Here is an 18917-nt window from a genome sequence, read left to right on the forward strand (position 1 = left end):
TTCCCACACGGGCACATCACCTCAATCATCATAGTCATGGTAGAGAATGGGCCGACTTCTCAGTGCCCCCTTTTTTTTTTTACCAAACTTCGTCATTTATCAGCAATATGGTGAGCTGTAAATCATCATTTATTAGTAACAATGTAAGCAATGGCCTCGTAAGCTTTCTGTAGTGAAAAAATATATTGAAGTGGCATACAATATGCTGCATAATAAACACCAGCTAATTTATTTTATCAATCAAACTCATGTACAAAACTAGAGGGGGAGCACTTGGGCGAGTGCAAAACCTCCACCACCAATACTGCTAGGTCACTCAAGTGAACCTGATATCCTATTCATTCAATTTGACGTCAACAGTGCTCACAGAGTTATCGTTTGCAACTTTCCCTTTTACTTTTAACTTTTACATATTCAATTCATTCGTCATAACTAGATTCCTTGAGACAGAAATTGATTTTACGTGAGTATATCCACCTGAAGTTCCAAAATCAGCCGCAATTATAATTTTGGCATGTTTTTTGTTGGAAATCACTTATACCATGTAGAACTGTAAAAAAAAAAAAAAAAAAAATCTAAATCTTGTTGAAAAAAAGTTGCAAAATTCTGTTTTTTTTCCTCGAACAATTTTTTTTGTGGGCGGGGGGTTGGAAATCACTTAAAACATGCAGAAATGCAAAAACAAAAATTCAAATATTTTTTCAAAATGGCCGCAATCAAGGCCATATTGGACTTTGGACCAAGTCCAAAATGTAATGGCATGATCCTTAGACCATACCTAATCCCCCCACCAAGTTTCGTCGAAATCCGTAATACTGTTCACAAACAAACAAACAAACAAATAGACAGGGGTGAAAACAGTAACCTCCGTCCATCTTCGATGGCGGAGGTTAATAATAACAAATAACTCGCGACCGGGAAAGGGCATTGCTTGGAGGACATTAGCCATTGTATTAAATAGCAAAGTGTTACCACCAGGTGTGTCCCTTTTAGCCGCATCATCCACTGCCCTACGTCTCAATTGTAGAAAACTATACATCGTATGATGCAAGCAGAATTTGTATTTTAAATGCTCCCCACCTCCCTCCCCCTCCTACCTTTCCACATCACATCATCCCTCAAAAGCCTCATCATCTGCTTGAGATTTCATCTCCTAGCTATCCTCTCCAACTCAACACCCTCCCTGGATAGAGGCTCGGTTTTCACTGATGTTTGTCTGTCTGTTTGCAAGTACGATATCTCAAAAAAAAAAAAAGAAGTTATGGACGGATTCGGACAAAACTTGGTGTATAGGTTGGGTGTGTGACAAGGATGAATCGATTTAGATTTTGGTGAAGATTTGGACCTGAATCTGGAGTCAAGCATTTTAAAAAAGTGAATTTTCACAATTGAGAGATAGGAACAAAAACGATACGTCGCATGATCTCAAAAAGTTGTGGATGGATTACGACAAAACTAGGTGGATGAGTTGGATAGGTGACAAGAACAAGCCGATTAGATTTTGGTTCAGGTTCAGATGCAGATAGGCCTATCAATGGGATAAAACACGTAAACTCTTCAGCCTGGGGGAGGTATGCGCTCTACCGAGTGCCGTTCGAGTTATAAGAAGAGTTTTCCCATTTTCCTTTCTTCCAGAATGATGCACCACCAAATTTGGCTGTATTTGAGCAATCCTCTTTGGGGGATGGTGAAATCATTGTAAAATCTGAACAGTACAACAAATCCAGCATCGTTTTGGCAACTCGTGTGATTGTACCCCCAGTTCAGTTGAACCCTGTTAACGGATCGTCTGACATGACAATACGTTTTGAACTTGAATATTTAAAGGTCCCATGACACTCAAAATGTTCTGGTTATTTATACATTAACTTGACCTTCCGAGTGAAGAAATCACCAATGTTTCTTTTTTTAAATCAACAATGACATAATTAGACCAATATTTCGAACATTTGTAGTGCTTTTCACAACTTGCTATGCCCCGCCCCTCAAAAAAGTTGAGTTCAGCGAACCGCAGGTCACGTGACCGTTGACGTCATCTCCAGAACGCGACTCGCACAGAATGGATTGATAAGACGTCGCGCGCCGTATAAAGTACGTACAAATGCATTGTACACATGTGTTTGCTATCTCATTGATATAGTCTTAATTCCTGTGATTGTTTCGCGGAAAAGAAATTCTGCTTCTGAGCAGTGTATGCACAACAATCAGGAGGCAATTATTTATCCCTTTACTACCTTGTAGTAGTCGTGTACAAATCCAATACATGTATGCACAATAAAGGGCTATACCATATCCACAAAATATAAAATGTGACTGTTGAACCTTTCCTTTCAAAAATAAACTTACAGGGACATACAAGTAAAATACTAAAGATTAATATTGGGAATGGCATGCAAAGGTTCAACATGAATACGCAAATGAAGTATAAAACTGTGTTGAAATATGACTGAGCAAAGCAAAATAAATCGTATGTTTGCAACAGTGCACCAAAATACATGAATTGCAGATCCAAAATTGCAAACCCGATAAAAAAATATACACAAGAAAACGCGAACAAACAAAAACGAGCTTCTTAGTATTCACAAAAATAAGGCCAAACAGCGCAATGAACGTGTCCACATTGCTTTGAGATATTTTTTGCGGCCTACACGACTTAACGTTACTCAGCAGCAAACTGGCGCCGATCGAGAGGCGCTCACATCGAGTCTCCGTGGAATGGCGAAACTTGCATCATTTCAAGGCACAATTAAATAATTTTAAAATCAAACAACGTGAAAAACCTGCACCCACATTTTGCAGCTTATTGAATTATTCGTTGAAACCAGCCTGTTGGGATAGGTACGATTCCACATACATGCAAGCCAGGTATGGCTGCACTCGACATACATGGGTTTATTCTAAAGTGAAGGTACTGCTTCCATTGGCTTGCTATTCATTAACATATAGCCAAAATGAACAGGGAAAAATATGTTGGCACAACTATGAAACAAATTTATATGTCCTATTACACGGCCTCATAGCCTCGGGACTCTCACGCATTGACTTATACATTGTGTGCATGCTAATACAAGTTACTTGTCAACTCTAGAGTCTAGACTAGTCCGATAAATCTGACGTGCTGCAGCTTTCTTTTATTGTTTTCTACTGGCTCTACATGACAACAGTATGAATAAAATAAATAAAAATGCAACAGAACGTCAGATTTATCGGACTACTCGAGACAATTGTGTCGCAAGGTGTGTTCTGCACACAAGTTTTCATCGTATCCGGACAGCGAGATTGCTTCGTTTTATGCGTGGAGAGATACGGCCGATGACATGGGCTGGCCTTGCTTGCAACATGCCCGCTGCGTTGTGCTGTGCTGGTCACGTCACGTCACTAAAATATTTCTGATATCGAGCAGTATGCAAGTCGAATTTACATTATTGAATTATGAATAGGATTTAGTCGAACCAGTTGTTCTTGCCAAGTCTTCCTTCGATGTCCTCCCGATCATCATGAACGCCGGGAATTTCATCGCCAGTTTCCTCTGCTTATCCTGCTTCGGGCTCGAACTGGTAAGGCCGTATTCCATTTCCAGCTGTCTGAACTTCACCTCCCGTGACTACGTTATCCGACAATTCTCCATCTGATTCAGACCAAAATCCTTCATTTCTCTCACACTCACTGTCGCTACCAGACAAATCAAAGTCCATGTCATCCATTATTCAAAACCAAATGTTTGATTTTTTTAAAAGCAGAAATGAACGAAGCGTTTGAGTCGACCAATCGAATGTGGAAACACACAGGAAGCCAATACAATCACGTAGACCACCAACCCAAGTAATTTACGTGCAGCCTTTGTTGTTCTGGAGATGAGTCATGCGGGTTACGCCTCTTTCAGTGGATTTCGGCAGAATTTTTAGGGGTGTTCCTGAAGAGGTTTGTTTTTTTAATTTTACATTTTACAGAACGAGTATTGTGAAAAAAAATTGTCAGATCAGAAATCACGATGAAAAACTCCTGTAGGACATATATACAGTGGGGAGAACAAGTATTTGATACACTGCCGATTTTGCAGGTTTCCCACTTACAAAGCACGTAGAGGTCTGTAATTTTTATCAGAGGTACACTTCAACTGTGAAAGACGGAATCAAAAACAAAAATCCTGAAAATCACATTGTATGTGATGGCAAGATCTCGTGATACATTGTATGCCAAGATCTCGTGATACATGGCCCCACCAATCCTCCCCTCAATACGGTGCAGTCGTCCTGTCCCCTTTGCAGAAAAGCATCCCCAAAGAATGATGTTTCCACCTCCACGCTTCACGGTTGGGATGGTGTTCTTGGGGTTGTACTCATCCTTCTTCTTCCTCCAAACACGGCGAGTGGAGTTTAAACCAAAAAGCACTATTGTCAGACCACATGACCTTCGCCCATTCCTCCTCTGGATCATCCAGATGGTCGTTGGCAAACTTCAGACGGGCCTGGACATGCGCTGGCTTGAGCAGAGGGACCTTGCGTGCGCTGCAGGATTTTAATCCATGACAGCGTAGTGTGTTACTTATGGTTTTCTTTGATCCTGTGATCCCAACTCTCTTCAGGTCATTGACCAGGTCCTGCCGTGTTGTTCTGGGCTGATCCCTCACCTTTCTCATGATCATTGAGGCTCCACGAGGTGAGATCTTGCATGGAGCCCCAGACCGAGGGAGATTGACTGTTATCTTGAACTTCTTCCATTTTCTAATAATTTCGCCAACAGTTGTTGCCTTCTCACCAAGCTGCTTGCCTATTGTCCTGTAGCCCATCCCAGCCTTGTGCAAGTCTACAATTTTGTCCCTGATGTCCTTAGACAGCTCTCTGGTCTTGTCCATTGTCGAGAGGTTGGAGTCTGATTGATTGAGTGTGGACAGCTGTCTTTTATGCAGATAACGAGTTCAAACAGGTGCAGTTAATACAGGTAATGAGTGGAGAATGGGAGGGCTTCTTAAAGACAAAACTAACAGGTCTGTGAGAGCCAGAATTCTTACTGGTTGGGAGGTGATCAAATACTTATTTCATGCAATAAAATGCAAATTAATTATTTAAAAATCATACAATGTGATTTTCAGGATTTTTGTTTTAGATTGCGTCTTTCACAGTTGAAGTGTACATATGATAAAGATGACAGACCTCTACGTGCTTTGTAAGTGGGAACACCTGCTAAATCGGCAGTGCATCAAACACTTGTTCTCCCCAGTGTGTGTGTGTGTGTGTGTGTGTGTGTGTGTGTGTGTGTGTGTGTGTGTGTGTGTGTGTGTGTGTGTGTGTGTGTGTGTGTGTGTGTGTGTGTGTGTGTGTGTGTGTGTGTGTGTGTGTGTATATATATATATATATATATATATATATATATATATATATATATATATATATATATATATATATATATATATATATATATATATATATATACATATGCAATTCCAGTACTTTTGAGTGTCATGGGACCTTGAAGCCACTGAGGAGTAAATTGGCCGATCCAACATGTAACGTCTGATATAACTTCTTAAAGAACGGGTTTCAGGTTCCCATTTGGAACAGCTCAGCTCCAAAGCCATTCAAATTTCTTCTTCTTTCGGCTGCTCCCGTTCGGGGTTGCCACAGCGGATCATCTGTCATGATCCGCATAATGACTTGGCACAGGTTTTACGCTGGATGCCCTTCCTGACGCAACCCTGGTCGCCTCTTACGACACAGGGATATGGTACACCTATTTTAACCAGGGCATACACCGGGCCCAGTACACCGGTACTCACTTCACCGACCTTGGAAGGATGACAGGCTGAGTCAACCTCCAAAGCCATTCAAATCATCAGCCTCAAATGTTTTGTGGAAAACTGCCGCTAACGATCAATGGTCATCTGAACTGGAAAAATTACTTTCGTACACTGAACCCAATTTGGCCCTGGATGCAGGATAGGCCGGTTTCGCAGGGGCTCATCTCCTTTAGAAACAGCACCCAAAATAACCAGTGGTATCCTGCGGAGTTGATGCACATTAAGGATGCACTTAAACAGCTTTAAGGAAGAACTGTGCTCTCCTCACAAGACTTCCACAAACCCTCTCGCCTAATTATATATACTAGTACGGGCCCGTTGGGGCGGGCCCATAGGTGCGTAAACGACGACTGGATTGGGGCATTATTTCAATTAGATCGGACCAACCGTATCATAAATGGCCATAACTTGGGAAACATACTCAGGTCCCCAGCCTCAATTGTGACGTCATATCAAATGAAGAAGAATTGTGACGCCCCCTCTCTCTCGCCCCCCCTCCTCTCTCCCCCTCTCTCTCCTTCCCCCTCTTTATCCACCCTCTCTCACCCCTCCTCTATTCCCCCTCTCTCTCACCCCTCGTCTCACCCCTCCTCTCTCGCCCCCACTCCCACACCCCCTCTCCCGTCCCCCTCTCTCTCTCTCTCATCCCCACTCCCACCCCCTCTCTTCCCTACTCCCACCCCTCTCTACCCCCTTTCTCTCTCCGCCCTCCTCTCTCAGATATTGGTCGACAGATAAATGGCCATAACTTGGGAACCGCTCGTCCGATTAATATCAAACCTCGAAAAGGCACATCCGCAGGTCCCCAGCAATATTCCTGGCAAGTTTCAATCAGATTGGACCGTCAATCGTGCAAAAAATAAATAAATAAATAAATAAATAAATAAATAAATAAACATTAATTGTGACGTCATTTGTGATGTCAGAGCACCGTGTCTTGTCATTGGTCGAGAGATAAATGGCCGTAACTTGGGAACCGCTCGTCTGATTAATATCAAACCTCGAAAAGGCATATCCGCGGGTCCCCAGCAATATTCCTGGTAAGTTTCAACCAGATCGGACCATCAATCGTGCAATAAATAAATAAACATTAATTGTGACGTCATTTGTGATGTCAGAGCACCGTGTCTTGTCATTGGTCGACAGATAAATGGCCGTAACTTGGGAACTGCTCGTCCGATTGATATAAAACCTCGAAAAGGCACATCCTCGGGGCCCCGACAATATTCCTGGCAAGTTTCAATCCGAAGAGGAAGCATTGTGACGTCATTTGTGACGTCATAGCACCGTGTCCTCTCTGATTGACAGACAATATATAGGTCGTTATTGGTTGACAGACATTGGTAATTGTATCACGTTATTCTTTTTATTCAATTATTGTGCTATTATTGTGTACTGCCAATTATTGTGCTATTATTATTAAGATGCTGTTATTATTCTGAGAAAAAAAATGGCATGATAAGGTGAGAAGGTGGAACGACACCTTCAGCTGCCATATATACACCTTTTCAACACTGAAAAAGCAGTAAAATGGCCGTAACTTGGGAACCGCTCGTCCGATCGATATCAAACCTTGAAAAGGCACATCCGCGGGTCCCCGGCAATATTCCTGGAGAGTTTCAATCAGATCGGACTGGCGGTCATCGAGAAACGGCAGTCGCAGACAAACAGACACACAGAGATTGCTGGAATTATATAGATATATACTTGCAGAGTACCTGCCCTACGGGCGATCTTGTTCCAAGCATGCAAAACGTTCGTCTGATGCATACCTTTATTTGGGAGGGTGTATAGGTAACTGACAGCTATGTATAGGCACAACTTTTGAAATATCATGCTATATATCGTTTTTTGCCTCTATCTCTCAATGGTGAAGGAGGAGGAGGAGATTGGGACCACTTTCTGTGCAGAGCGTTGGTGCTGCCCAAGCAGTCACCTTGGTTATTGGGTACAATCCTGAATGGGTCACCACTCAGACACAGGATACCAGCAATCCGGCACTCATTTTGCCGACCTCGGAAGGATGACAGGCAGAGTCAACCCCTCCTGGTGTTAATTCAACAGATTATGATACTTATGATAATTAATTATGATACTTCAAAGCAATTGATGGTCGTTCCCTGTGTTCCCTGTCATGGCTAGGTTAGAATGATTGTATAATACATTAAAAATGCTGATTTTCGAACCTATATGACATACATACATGTACATGATTGCTCATATCTCAGAAACTATTGGAGCGCCCATCACAAAATTTATGTGGAATCTTCTTGACATCATAAGGTACCTCTGGGATGAATTTGAGGAAATTTGAAGGATACATTTTTTGGGGATTCATGATTGAAGTTTATATTTTGTGATAACTTTTTTTGTGGTTGGAGGTAGGAAAATGTTGCCCAGACAAATTCATAGGGCATGAAAATACCTTTAAAATGACACCAAAACCAGCTCTCGAGGTATTATACTTTTAGAGATATGGCCATTTGAATTCGTGACGTCGTGCTAATTAGTCCAAAGTTCGTTAGTCTGTATCTCACTAATTAAGAGGCTGTTAGCAAAAATATTTGAGTTCTTGCCGTTTTTCATGGGTCCCAATTGGTTCCCAAAGTTTTACAAAAAATCTGAGAGATGACGGCAGATTCTTTGATGATTTGACATGGAATGACCCAACAGCGGAGTGGGATTTGAACTCGGGATCCTCGGATCCCAAACCCATCATCCGAACCATGAAGCCAACACAAAGCATAGCTTGACGCAAATGAAGTATAAAACTCCGTGTTGAAATACGACTGAGCAAAGCAATAAATCGTATGTTTGCAACAGTGCATCAAAATACATGAATTGCAGATCCAAAATTGCAAACCCGATAAAAAAAAAATATATACACAAGAAAACGCCAACAAACAAAATCGAGCTTCTTAGTATTCACAAAAATAAGGCCAAACAGCGCAATGAACGTGTCCACATTGCTTTGAGATATTTTTTGCGGCCTACACGACTTAACGTTACTCAGCAGCAAACCGGCGCCGATCGAGAGGCGCTCACATCGAGTCCCCGTGGAATGGCGAAACTCTGCTCAGGGAGACCACCCAAGGCCTCCTGAAGTTCTCCGAAGCATTCACGACGATGTCCCAGCCGCGGCAGCCGGGCGGCAATTTCACGATAGCCACAAACTTCAGCGAGAGCCATGATGACGCCGAGATTCCCAAAGAACAGGAAGTTGAAGGACGAAGCTCAGCTCCACAGGAAGCAATTCTTCTAAATTGAAAGAAGATACGATAAAAAAAATACCAGAAGCTTCATTATCACATCGCCTTTCAGCGAAAATGAAATTCTATAAAGATTACAACGTTTTAATCATTAACAAGGACAAATGTGTCGGCTAAAAAACAAACAAAAAAAAAAAAACAAACAACAACAACAACTTCCGATATTTAGTCACGTGCCTTGATTAAGCCAATAGCGAAACAAGTCATAATGTATTTACGTATTTACGATATATCGTGTATTTACGAAATAAATAATGTATTTACGAAATTACAATACGATAAATGGAATAATCTTTAAATAGTAACGTGAACTTTTCGAAACTTCAAAGCAAATGTCTGAATATATTTAAAAGTTCATGATAGACGCTCTCAAAAAGCAGTCTATGTGAGGATGTGTAGAGTAGATGTGCTCAGTATTTAAGGAGATCCGAATGTTGTAAATACAAGAGCCGAGTCCGAGAGAAGAATAAGAATAAGAATAAGAATAAGAATAAGAATAAGAATAAGAATAAGAATAAGAATAAGAATAAGAATAAGAATAAGAATAAGAATAAGAATAAGAATAAGAATAAGAATAAGAATAAGAATACTCGATGAGCAGCGTTCGCGACGCGAGACGCTGCTAAAAAAAAAAAGAAAGGTTTTTTTTTTAAACGCCGTCTACATATCGCTGAGGTGATTAACGATTATGTTCCGTGCATTTAAACATATTAAATAATTGTAGTAATTGTTGAAAATGATAATCTCTCACTGTTTTTCAAAATATCAACAATATATCTGAGTTAAAACAACGATCCTGTTTATACACCTCCCTTAATCCTTGTACAAAGCTGTGTATATATATATTTTTTTTACAAATACACCTCCATTAATGGCAATACACAATCGATAAACAAAACACTAAAATTATAAACAAAAGCATTACGATCAAAAAAACCTTGATACAGTAATATTAAACTGGATTTTGGTCAAAAAAAGGAAGGTTTTAGTTTAAGAGATTGCACGACCTCGTTGAACTGTATATCAGACTGTAAAGATTATGAGTGATGCGAATTCGTCGCCACCAAGCGCCATCTTGGGAGGTCCACTCATATTCAGATATACTTCGACTTGCGTGATAAATTATCGGGAGATCTTTAATGTTGATTGTTAATTTGGAGTTTGAAAGTCAAAGTCGATGTGAACACTTTCTCACATGAACATAACGTAACGCAGGCCGCAGTGAATCATTCACTGGGCCGAGCAATATGGCGGCGTGTGCGAGGAGAAGGGCTGTGTGGTGGCGACACAATGGTGCGTGCAACATGAATAGCCATCATCCTTCCAGTCACAGAAACAGTTCAATGCACGACACTGACGAATCCATTCAGCTCACAAGGGATTGTGTGACGTTTTCAGACAGGAGGAAGTGGCTAAATAGTTACACCGACTGAAGGACAATGGCGAAAGAGGAGAAGGCGAAACACGAGAAGGCGAAACACCGACAAGAGGAGAAGGTATTTACGTGTGGACATGAAAATAACTGACGAAATTCATCTTTAATCTTCCATCAGGAATGAAAAGACTCTACATACTTAATATGTTTCTTGCTCACAAGTCATAACTGAACCGGATGAAGGGAATATATTTTTGTTTAACTATTGCCTTAAATATGGAGGGTTTTAGTGCAAATGATGGAGGAGTGCTCAGGCGCCACATTGGTTGGTAAGCTAAACAAGCAAGAAAAGGTAAACAAGGCCAAATAATTAACGGAATCTTCCATTGCAATCGGTCCGAATAACGAGATAAAAGTGCGAGATTGTGGAGCTACTGATGCTGTCGTTGCCATGGAAGTGAACGTAACCAACATGGCGGCGCACACAGGATGATGAGATAGTTTTGAAAACCCCCTATTCACCCCCAATCAGACACGCACAGAATCCAGGGTTGTTCCGTTAGCAAGCGGCTTGCTTATCGCTCACCAAGCGGTTCACTTGATTCAAAGCGCTTAAGGGAGCACTCCAACGGAACGGAGCGCTTGGCAATGTTTAATAACATGGCAGCCTCCATGGAAACTGGAAACAATTCCAGATCTTGGGACTCGAGCAAATGCTGTAATAGGGCCGTTATTTTTGGTTTTAATCTATCCTCTTAGAACAATTTCCCCAAAGGAATTTCTATTGCTGTGTTTGAGCCTGGGGAGTTGCAATGTAATATGGAATAGGCAAAGCCGAGAAGCGAATGTAGAATTCTTCTTACATTCGCTTCTTAAATATATCAAATTAAAGTCTTTTTGCTCTGAAAAAATAAATATTACCTCAACATTACCTTCACAACAACAACTACACCGCCAAGAACAGGATCTCATCTGAAAAAATAAATATTACCTCAACATTACCTTCACAACAACAACTACACCGACTAGAACAGGATCTCATCTGAAAAAAAAAATTCCTCAACATGACCTTCACAACAACTACACCGCCTAGAACAGGATCTCATCTGCAAAAATAAATATTACCTCAACATTACCTTCACAACAACAACTACACCGCCTAGAACAGGATCTCATCTGAAAAAATAAATATTACCTCAACATTACCTTCACAACGACAACTACACCGCTTAGAACAGGATCTCATCTAAAAAAATAAATATTACCTCAACATTACCTTCACAACAACTACACCACCAAGAACAGGATCTCATCTAAAAAAATAAATACTAGAAGTGAACGTAGAATTCTTCTTACATTCGCTTCTGACTTTACCTACAACTTGTTCACAACTGAAAAGCAATTTCCGGTTACTTCGGCCTGGATTCGGAATCGGTGATCAAATAACGTAAATCACGATTAAAAATTATTTTTTGATGATGCAGGAGATATCTTTATTAAAATCAGTGGAGGAAATATACACCATATCCAATATTATTTGGGTCTTTCATGTCTCCGACGATGCCTTTATCTCCCGGCATGCATCATTCCCCATGACAAAAACCAGAAACAAAAAAAACCCAGAAACAAAACAAAAACGGAAGCAAAAGGGTCATAGCCAAGGACACGGATTCACAATTGGCAGGGTATTGTGTTGTTTTTGTTGTTTCCTATTCTCTCATGTGCACGCGTTAAGTAATATTCACAAGATAGAAATAAAACCCAATCGTGTTTATACACCGCACAGCGTTTAAAAACAACCGGAAACAAAAGGTCATAGCTCACGACACGGATTTCAAATAGCCAGGGTTATTGTGTTGTTGTTGTTGTTTCCTATTCTCTCACGTGCACGCGTTAAGTATGAAGCTCACTGCGTTTGCTATCACTCAGATGCTCGACCTTCCAGGCAAGGAGCATAATCACAGCTTACACACCACACACGCAGCCTCCAGGATCACCGCCATTGTGACACCTCCCTGAGGTCACTCCCCCGTGCCCCTGACCTTAACCACCAATGACGATCGGGGACGTATGCTACACTCCCTTTTACAGCGCATGCGCTGTACACAATTCGACCAAGTTTGAAATGTCCCTGGTGTCCCCCCCCCCCCCCCCACGTTCCTCAAGACAGCCAATGACGGCCGTCCGGTAGATGGCAGTGCGTAACCTTGACGGAAATGGCGCCAATTGACGGAAATACCCGAGTATTTCAATGGAAATTTGTGAAACTAATGTGTTATATATGTGAAAACCATTGAATTTATTGCTTCACGGAAAAAAAACCAAGAAACGCTCCCCTCTCATGTACGGACGAATGAAAGACGTCATTTCTGCCCACCATGGCATTTCGCGCCCAACGCTGAAAGCTAAGTTCTTCTTATGCCATCATTCTCTTTAATATAAGCCATAAACAAGTGTTTCATCATGCATTAGTAGTTGAAATTTACTTACAATTATGATAGATATTGGTGACAAAGTGATAAGTGGTTCTTTCAATAACATTAGTGTACTCATTTGCTTCACCACACGTGCTGTATTGAAGAATTTCACTTGTGAAGCTTAAACTTGCAAACTTACCATTCATCCAAATTCACTCATAACTTAGACGACGCCCTTGTGTAGCAATTCCACAAAAATCATCAAAGTCACAAGATTAAGCCTTTAGAACCCCCCCATCCACTTTCTCACCAATCCCCTGGAAGAAGTCCTTTCTTTCAAGCTTCTGGGTCTCACTATCTGCCATGACCTTTCTTGGGAAAGCCACATTTCAAACCTCGCCTCCAAAGCCAGTCGCCGACTGGGAATCCTCCATCGTGCAAAGTCCTTCCTCGGCCCACCTGAGCTCCTGACCACTTACAAAGCTTTCGTCCACAGCCTGATGGAGTACTGCTCTCCCCTCTGGGCTGGTGCTCCTGCCTCCCACCTTTCTCGGCTTCACGCTGTGGAAACCAAGGTATTTCGGATCATTGGCATCTCCCGCAATGAGGCCTCTCACTCTCTCACCGTAGGCTGGTCGGTGGTCTTTCTGTCTTCTACCGTCTCCTATCCAGCCTCGCCCCCCCCCCCCCCCGCTCTCTGCGATTTGTCCCCAGCACATTTCCGCAGGGCACTCAAGGTCTGCCAATAACCCCCTTCTGGTAAAACTACCAAAATCACGAATCACTGCTCACCTTTACTCTTTCATTCCTCTTTTTTCCCGTCTTTGGAATAAACTCCCTCACTCTATTCAATCCCATTCTTCCCTCCAGGCCTTCAAAACAGCTGTTCACCACCTCTTATCATCCCCCATCCAAATCCTCGATCTTTTCTACCCCCGATAATCCACCCAAGCCCACCTCCTTCAAATTCCCTGCTTTCCTTCCTGAAAGTCCCTGTAATGTCCATCTTGTATTCCCCATGTTCCCCGCCCCATCCCTCTCCCTTCCACAGATCTCCTAATGTCTCTGTTCCCCACTGTTTTGTCCTTCCCACTCCCGTCCCTCTTGTCTCATGCCCTCCTTGCTGTACGTTGTGTGTTAGCTTTCACACGAGCTTCGACAAGGTATACAAAAAAACCCAAAAAAGAAAACCACTTTCCATAACATAACAGTTTGCCTTCAACAACAGTAATACCAAACATTGTGAGTAACAGTACCATCAAATCAACGATGAAAGTTAATTTCAAGTTCACTCCTATGCATACTATTCACAAGTCCAAACGATTCGGAGGTCTTCTGAGGCGGGAAGAGCGACAGAGTACCCGCTCTTCCATTGGTGCTACAGGAGGTGGTGGTTCATATTCCTCCACAGCAGGGGCACCCTGAAAATGTTCTCTGCAAGAGCCTTCTGGAGTGTTGCCCTCTGGAATGATGTTTGCAGGCCTTTCCCATGTGTTGGCCTCGACGGATGGTTCAGATGGACCAGATACATCACCGGTTACATCACAGGTTGACAGTCACACGTGATCCACATGTCTCCTCACATTCCAGCCATCCAAGAGTTTCACAAAGAGGGAAGAACCAAATTTCTCTTCAACAGTTCCTCCCAGCCAGGGATTACTACATCTAAAATTGAGCACATAGACACGAACTCCCACGCTAAAAAGTCTCACCTTGATGAGACTTTTTATGCCAGGACTTCTGCTGTCTGTCATGCCAGGACTTCTGCTTCGCTTGCACTCTGCAAACCTTTACAAACTCTATCTGGCTGTAATAGCTCAAGATAGGTCTTCAGCTTCCTTCGCATCAAAAGCTCTGATGGTGCTCGCCCAATGGTTGAGTGGGGTGTAATTCGATAGTTGAAAAGGAATCGGGCAACTTTTGACTCAATGCTACCCTGTTTGAGCTTCTTCGTACCCCCCTTAAATGTTTGCACTGAACGTTCAGCCAACCCATTGGACCCTCGATGGTACGGTGCTGAGGTGAGGTGGGTGATTCCATTGACATCCATATACTTTTGAAATTCTGTACGAGTGAATGATGGTCAATCATCTGACACTAAAGTTTTGGGTAACCCGTGTGTAGCAAATGTGGTTCTCAATTTACCGATGGTAGCTTCGGATGAAGTTGTTGTCATAGGATGCACGTCCATCCACTTTGAATAAGCATCAGTAATGGCTCGAAACATTTTGCCCAAAAATGGCCCGGCATAATCAATGTGTATGCGCTCCCAAGGTTTCTGGGGCCATTCCCAAGGATGCATCGGCGATGATGCAGGTAACTTTGTGTTTGCCTGACACGAATTGCAGTTGTTAACTGTACTCTCAATATCTAAATCGAGATTTGGCCACCTAACATAGCTCCTCACAAACGCCTTCATTCACACCATTCCTGGGTGCGCTTTGTGAAGCATTTCCAGCACTCTCGTTCTACCTGGTGGGGGAACTATGACCCTACTACCCCACAATATCACACCATCTTGGACACTCAGTTCAGATTTGCGCAGTGAATACGCCTGGAGCATTGTATCTGGTGAACCATGCCAACCATTGGTTATGCAACAGTGCACGCATGAAGAACTGGGTCATGATCCATCCACTGACGAATGTCTTCAGCCATTACTGGTGAAGAATCCAGGAATTCCATGATGAGTACCTTGTCTTCAGGAGTGAGCACAAATCTGGAGCTTTCCCGTAAAGGCAAACGACTCACGGCATCAGCATGCCCCATATCCTTGCCTGGCTTGTGCGAGAAAGAGTGATCATATGCCGCCAGAATTAGTGCCCAGCGTTGCATCCTCGAAGAAGCTAACACAGGAACTCCTTTGGTAGCACCGAATAAGGACTGCAGTGGCTTGTGGTCGTTGGTGATTTCAAAATGCCAACCAAAAAGGTATGAATGGAATTTATTCGCCCTGAAAACCACCGCCGAGCCTTCTTTCTCGAGCTGTATTTTCTCTCCGCAGATGCGAGGCTGCGTGAGGCAAATGCGATCGGTTTCTCGGTTCCATCAGCATACGATGAGACAAAACTGGCCCAACGCCGAAATGGTGAGGCATCACGTGCAAGTAGTAGATCTTTCTTTGCATTATAATGCACCAGAACCTTGGAAGAACTTAACAGCTGTTTTGAAGCCTTGAAAGATTCATCTTGCTTTGGGCCCCAAATCCAAATGGTTGCTTTAGTCAGCATAGCATTAAGTGGTGCAAGTACTGTTGACAGGCCAGGCAGAAAATTCCCATAGTAGTTCAAGAGCCCCAGGTAAGATTTCAGTTCTGACACATTCCTGGGAACAGGAGCTTCCACCACCGCTCGAACCTTGTCAACTGCAGGGTGTAGCCCCTCTGCATCGATCCTGTAACCCAGATACACCACCTCCTTGGCTTGGAAAACACATTTTTCCTTGCAAACAGTCATTCCAGAATCTGAAAGTCTATGGAGCACTGCATCCAGATTTTTCACATTGTCGGCTTCGGTCTTCCTCAAAATAAAGATGTCATCAATACAGACAGTGACATGGGGAATATCCTGCAGAAGGGTGTCCATGCTTCGCTGGAAAATGGAGGGTAATGAGGAAATCCCCAGTGGAAGGGAGGTATATCTGAAATGGTCACAGTGAGTATTTATGGTTGTGCAATCCTTTGAAGCCTCATCCAAAGGTGATTGCAAGTAAGCACTGCTGAGATCAAGCTTCGTGAAAGTCTGTCCTACATTTAGGGTGGCATACAAGTCCTCAATCCGAGGAATCGGATAGCTGTCAAGTTTTTCTGCTTGATTTACAGGAAGCTTATAATCACCACATATGCAAACTTGGCCATCACTTTTTATGACAGGCACTATTGGTGTCGCCCAGTCTGAGAACTCTACGGGTTCTATAATTTCCTCCTTCCGTAGGCGCCCAAGCTCAAGCTCGACCTTCCCCTTCATGATGTGGGGCACTGGTCGTGATTTGAAAAACTTGGGCTTAGTCAATGGGTCCATATGGATTTTAGCAGTCATGTTCTTCACTTTGCCAAGTCCACTCCGAAAAACTTCTGGGTATTGTTCCACCACAGGTTCGTGTGATGCCGATGCTCCAATGTGACAAATCTCAGCGAATTTCAGCTTGAACACCTTCAGCCAGTCACACCCGGCAAGGCTTGGGCCGACACCATCCACGATCATGAGAGGTATGGTGAATTTCTGGCCATCATATTGCACAACAGCAATCGATCCAACCACTTTGATCTGCTCACCTGTGTAAGTGCGTAAAACAGCACCCGATTTGTGCACTGCCGGGGATTTAGCCCAGATCTCTTTGCACAACTTTGCACTCATCACTGAAACAGAGGCTCTTGTATCAATCTGCATCCTGACCTTCTTACCACCTGTGACAGAATCTGCCACCAGAGGGTGGATTCCCCTATTTCCGGAAACAACACTACACATGGTATAAACGTCATCCGAATCCTTCACATCATCAACTTCAGAATCACGTTGAACCATGTTTGTTGCGTGTTGCCCTTTCTGCTTCCTAAATCGCATACTGGACCTCTTTTTAATTCTACAAACCTTGGCAATATGCTCGACACGGTGGCAGAAATTGCACTCAGCGTCCTTAAACCGGCATTCGTCAGGTGCATGGGATGAACTGGCACATCGGAAACAGGCTGCAAAATTTCCATTTGAACTTTGGCCCCTCTCCTCATTTCAAGGGTCACAATTACCTTGGTTGCCAGTGCTGGTCATACTCTTGGACTGGTTGTACTGTTGATTATCGACCCAAACGTTATGTACTTTCTCTTCCCTCCCATGTGGAAAAACAGAGGCATTCATTGCTTGAATATCTGTTGCATTTTTAGCAACAACTTCCATCCCTGAGCTATTTCCATGACTTTTTTGAAATTCAAACCCTTTTCTGACAACAACCTATATTGAATGCGCTCATCTTTGACACCACACACAAGTCTATCCCTGAGCATTTCCTCCAATGTCACCCCAAATTCACAGTCCTCCGATATGTGCCTCAAATCAGCAACAGATGCTGTAATCGATTGTCTCAGTCTCTGAAACAGAGAGTTGAATTTGAACCTTTGCACAATCAGCGATGGTTTAGGATGAAGATGTTCTTGAATGAGCTTGTTCCAGGTTCTCGTCAAGGATTTGTCTGTAGTTAGCTCCATTCATTGTTTCCTATATCCTTACAAATCTCCCAGTCCCTGCCACTGAAAAGCATCCCCATAGCTTGATGCTGCAATCACCATGCTTCAAGGTAGCGATTGTGTGAGATGGGTGATGAGCTGTGCTCGGTTTCCCCCAGATGTAGTGCTTTACATTTAGGCCAAGGAGTTCAATTTTCATCTCATCAAACCACATAATCTTTTGCCTCATGCTCTCAGAGTCTTTCATGTGCCTTTTTGCAAACTCCAGGTGTGTTGTCATGGACCTTTTTCTCAGGAGTGGCTTCCATCTAGCCACTCTCCAATAAAGCCTGGATTTGTGAAGCGCTGCAGAGACTGTTGCCCTTCTGGCAGGTTCTCCCATCTCAGCCAAGGAACTCTGTAGTTCTGTCAGAATGGTCATTTGGTTCTTGGTCACCTCTGTGACCAAGGTCCTTTTTGCCCGATTGCTCAGTTTGGTCGGACAGCCTGCTCCAGGAAGCATCTGGGTATTTCCATATCCTTTTCATTTCCTAATGATGGAGCTCACTGTGTTCTTGGGAACTTTAAAAACTCTAGAAATTGTTTATGTACCCTACACCAGATCTATACCTCCTCACAATTCTATCTCGGAGTCCTACGGACAGTTCCTTGGACTTCCTGGTAGAGTTTCTGCTCTGACATGCACTGTCAACTGTGGGACCTCATAGAGAAAGGTGTGTTTCTTTCTAAATCCTGTCTAATCAATTAATTGGCCATAGGTGGACTCCAATCAAGTTGTGGAGACATCTCAAGGATGATCAAAGGAAATTGGATGCACCTGAGCTCAATTTGGAATGTCATTGCAAAGGGATTGGATACTTCTTGACGCAAGACATTTCAA

The 18917-nt window shown here is 42.8% G+C and overlaps 2 protein-coding genes across 2 annotated transcripts in view; one reads left to right on the plus strand and one right to left on the minus strand.

The window, feature by feature from the left end:
* PSMB8 (proteasome 20S subunit beta 8) overlaps window positions 1–9054 on the minus strand; it is a 34257-nt gene extending 25203 nt beyond the window's left edge. The window contains exon 1 of the mRNA XM_085888366.1: window positions 8843–9054. Coding sequence (XP_085744492.1) covers window positions 8843–8986 — 144 coding nt within the window. The 5' untranslated portion in view covers window positions 8987–9054. The remainder of the gene's footprint in view (window positions 1–8842) is intronic.
* Window positions 9055–10273: 1219 nt separating this feature from the next.
* MEAK7 (MTOR associated protein MEAK7) overlaps window positions 10274–18917 on the plus strand; it is a 92055-nt gene continuing 83411 nt past the window's right edge. Inside the window, exons 1-2 of the mRNA XM_085888372.1 lie at window positions 10274–10359; window positions 10465–10562. Of these exons, the coding sequence (XP_085744498.1) occupies window positions 10506–10562 (57 nt within the window). The 5' untranslated portion in view covers window positions 10274–10359; window positions 10465–10505. The remainder of the gene's footprint in view (window positions 10360–10464; window positions 10563–18917) is intronic.

The sequence above is a fragment of the Eptatretus burgeri genome, chromosome 7 (genome assembly GCF_056783735.1).
Source record: "Eptatretus burgeri isolate ZD-2024b chromosome 7, Ebu_testis_v1, whole genome shotgun sequence".
NCBI classification, from domain to species: domain Eukaryota; kingdom Metazoa; phylum Chordata; class Myxini; order Myxiniformes; family Myxinidae; genus Eptatretus; species Eptatretus burgeri.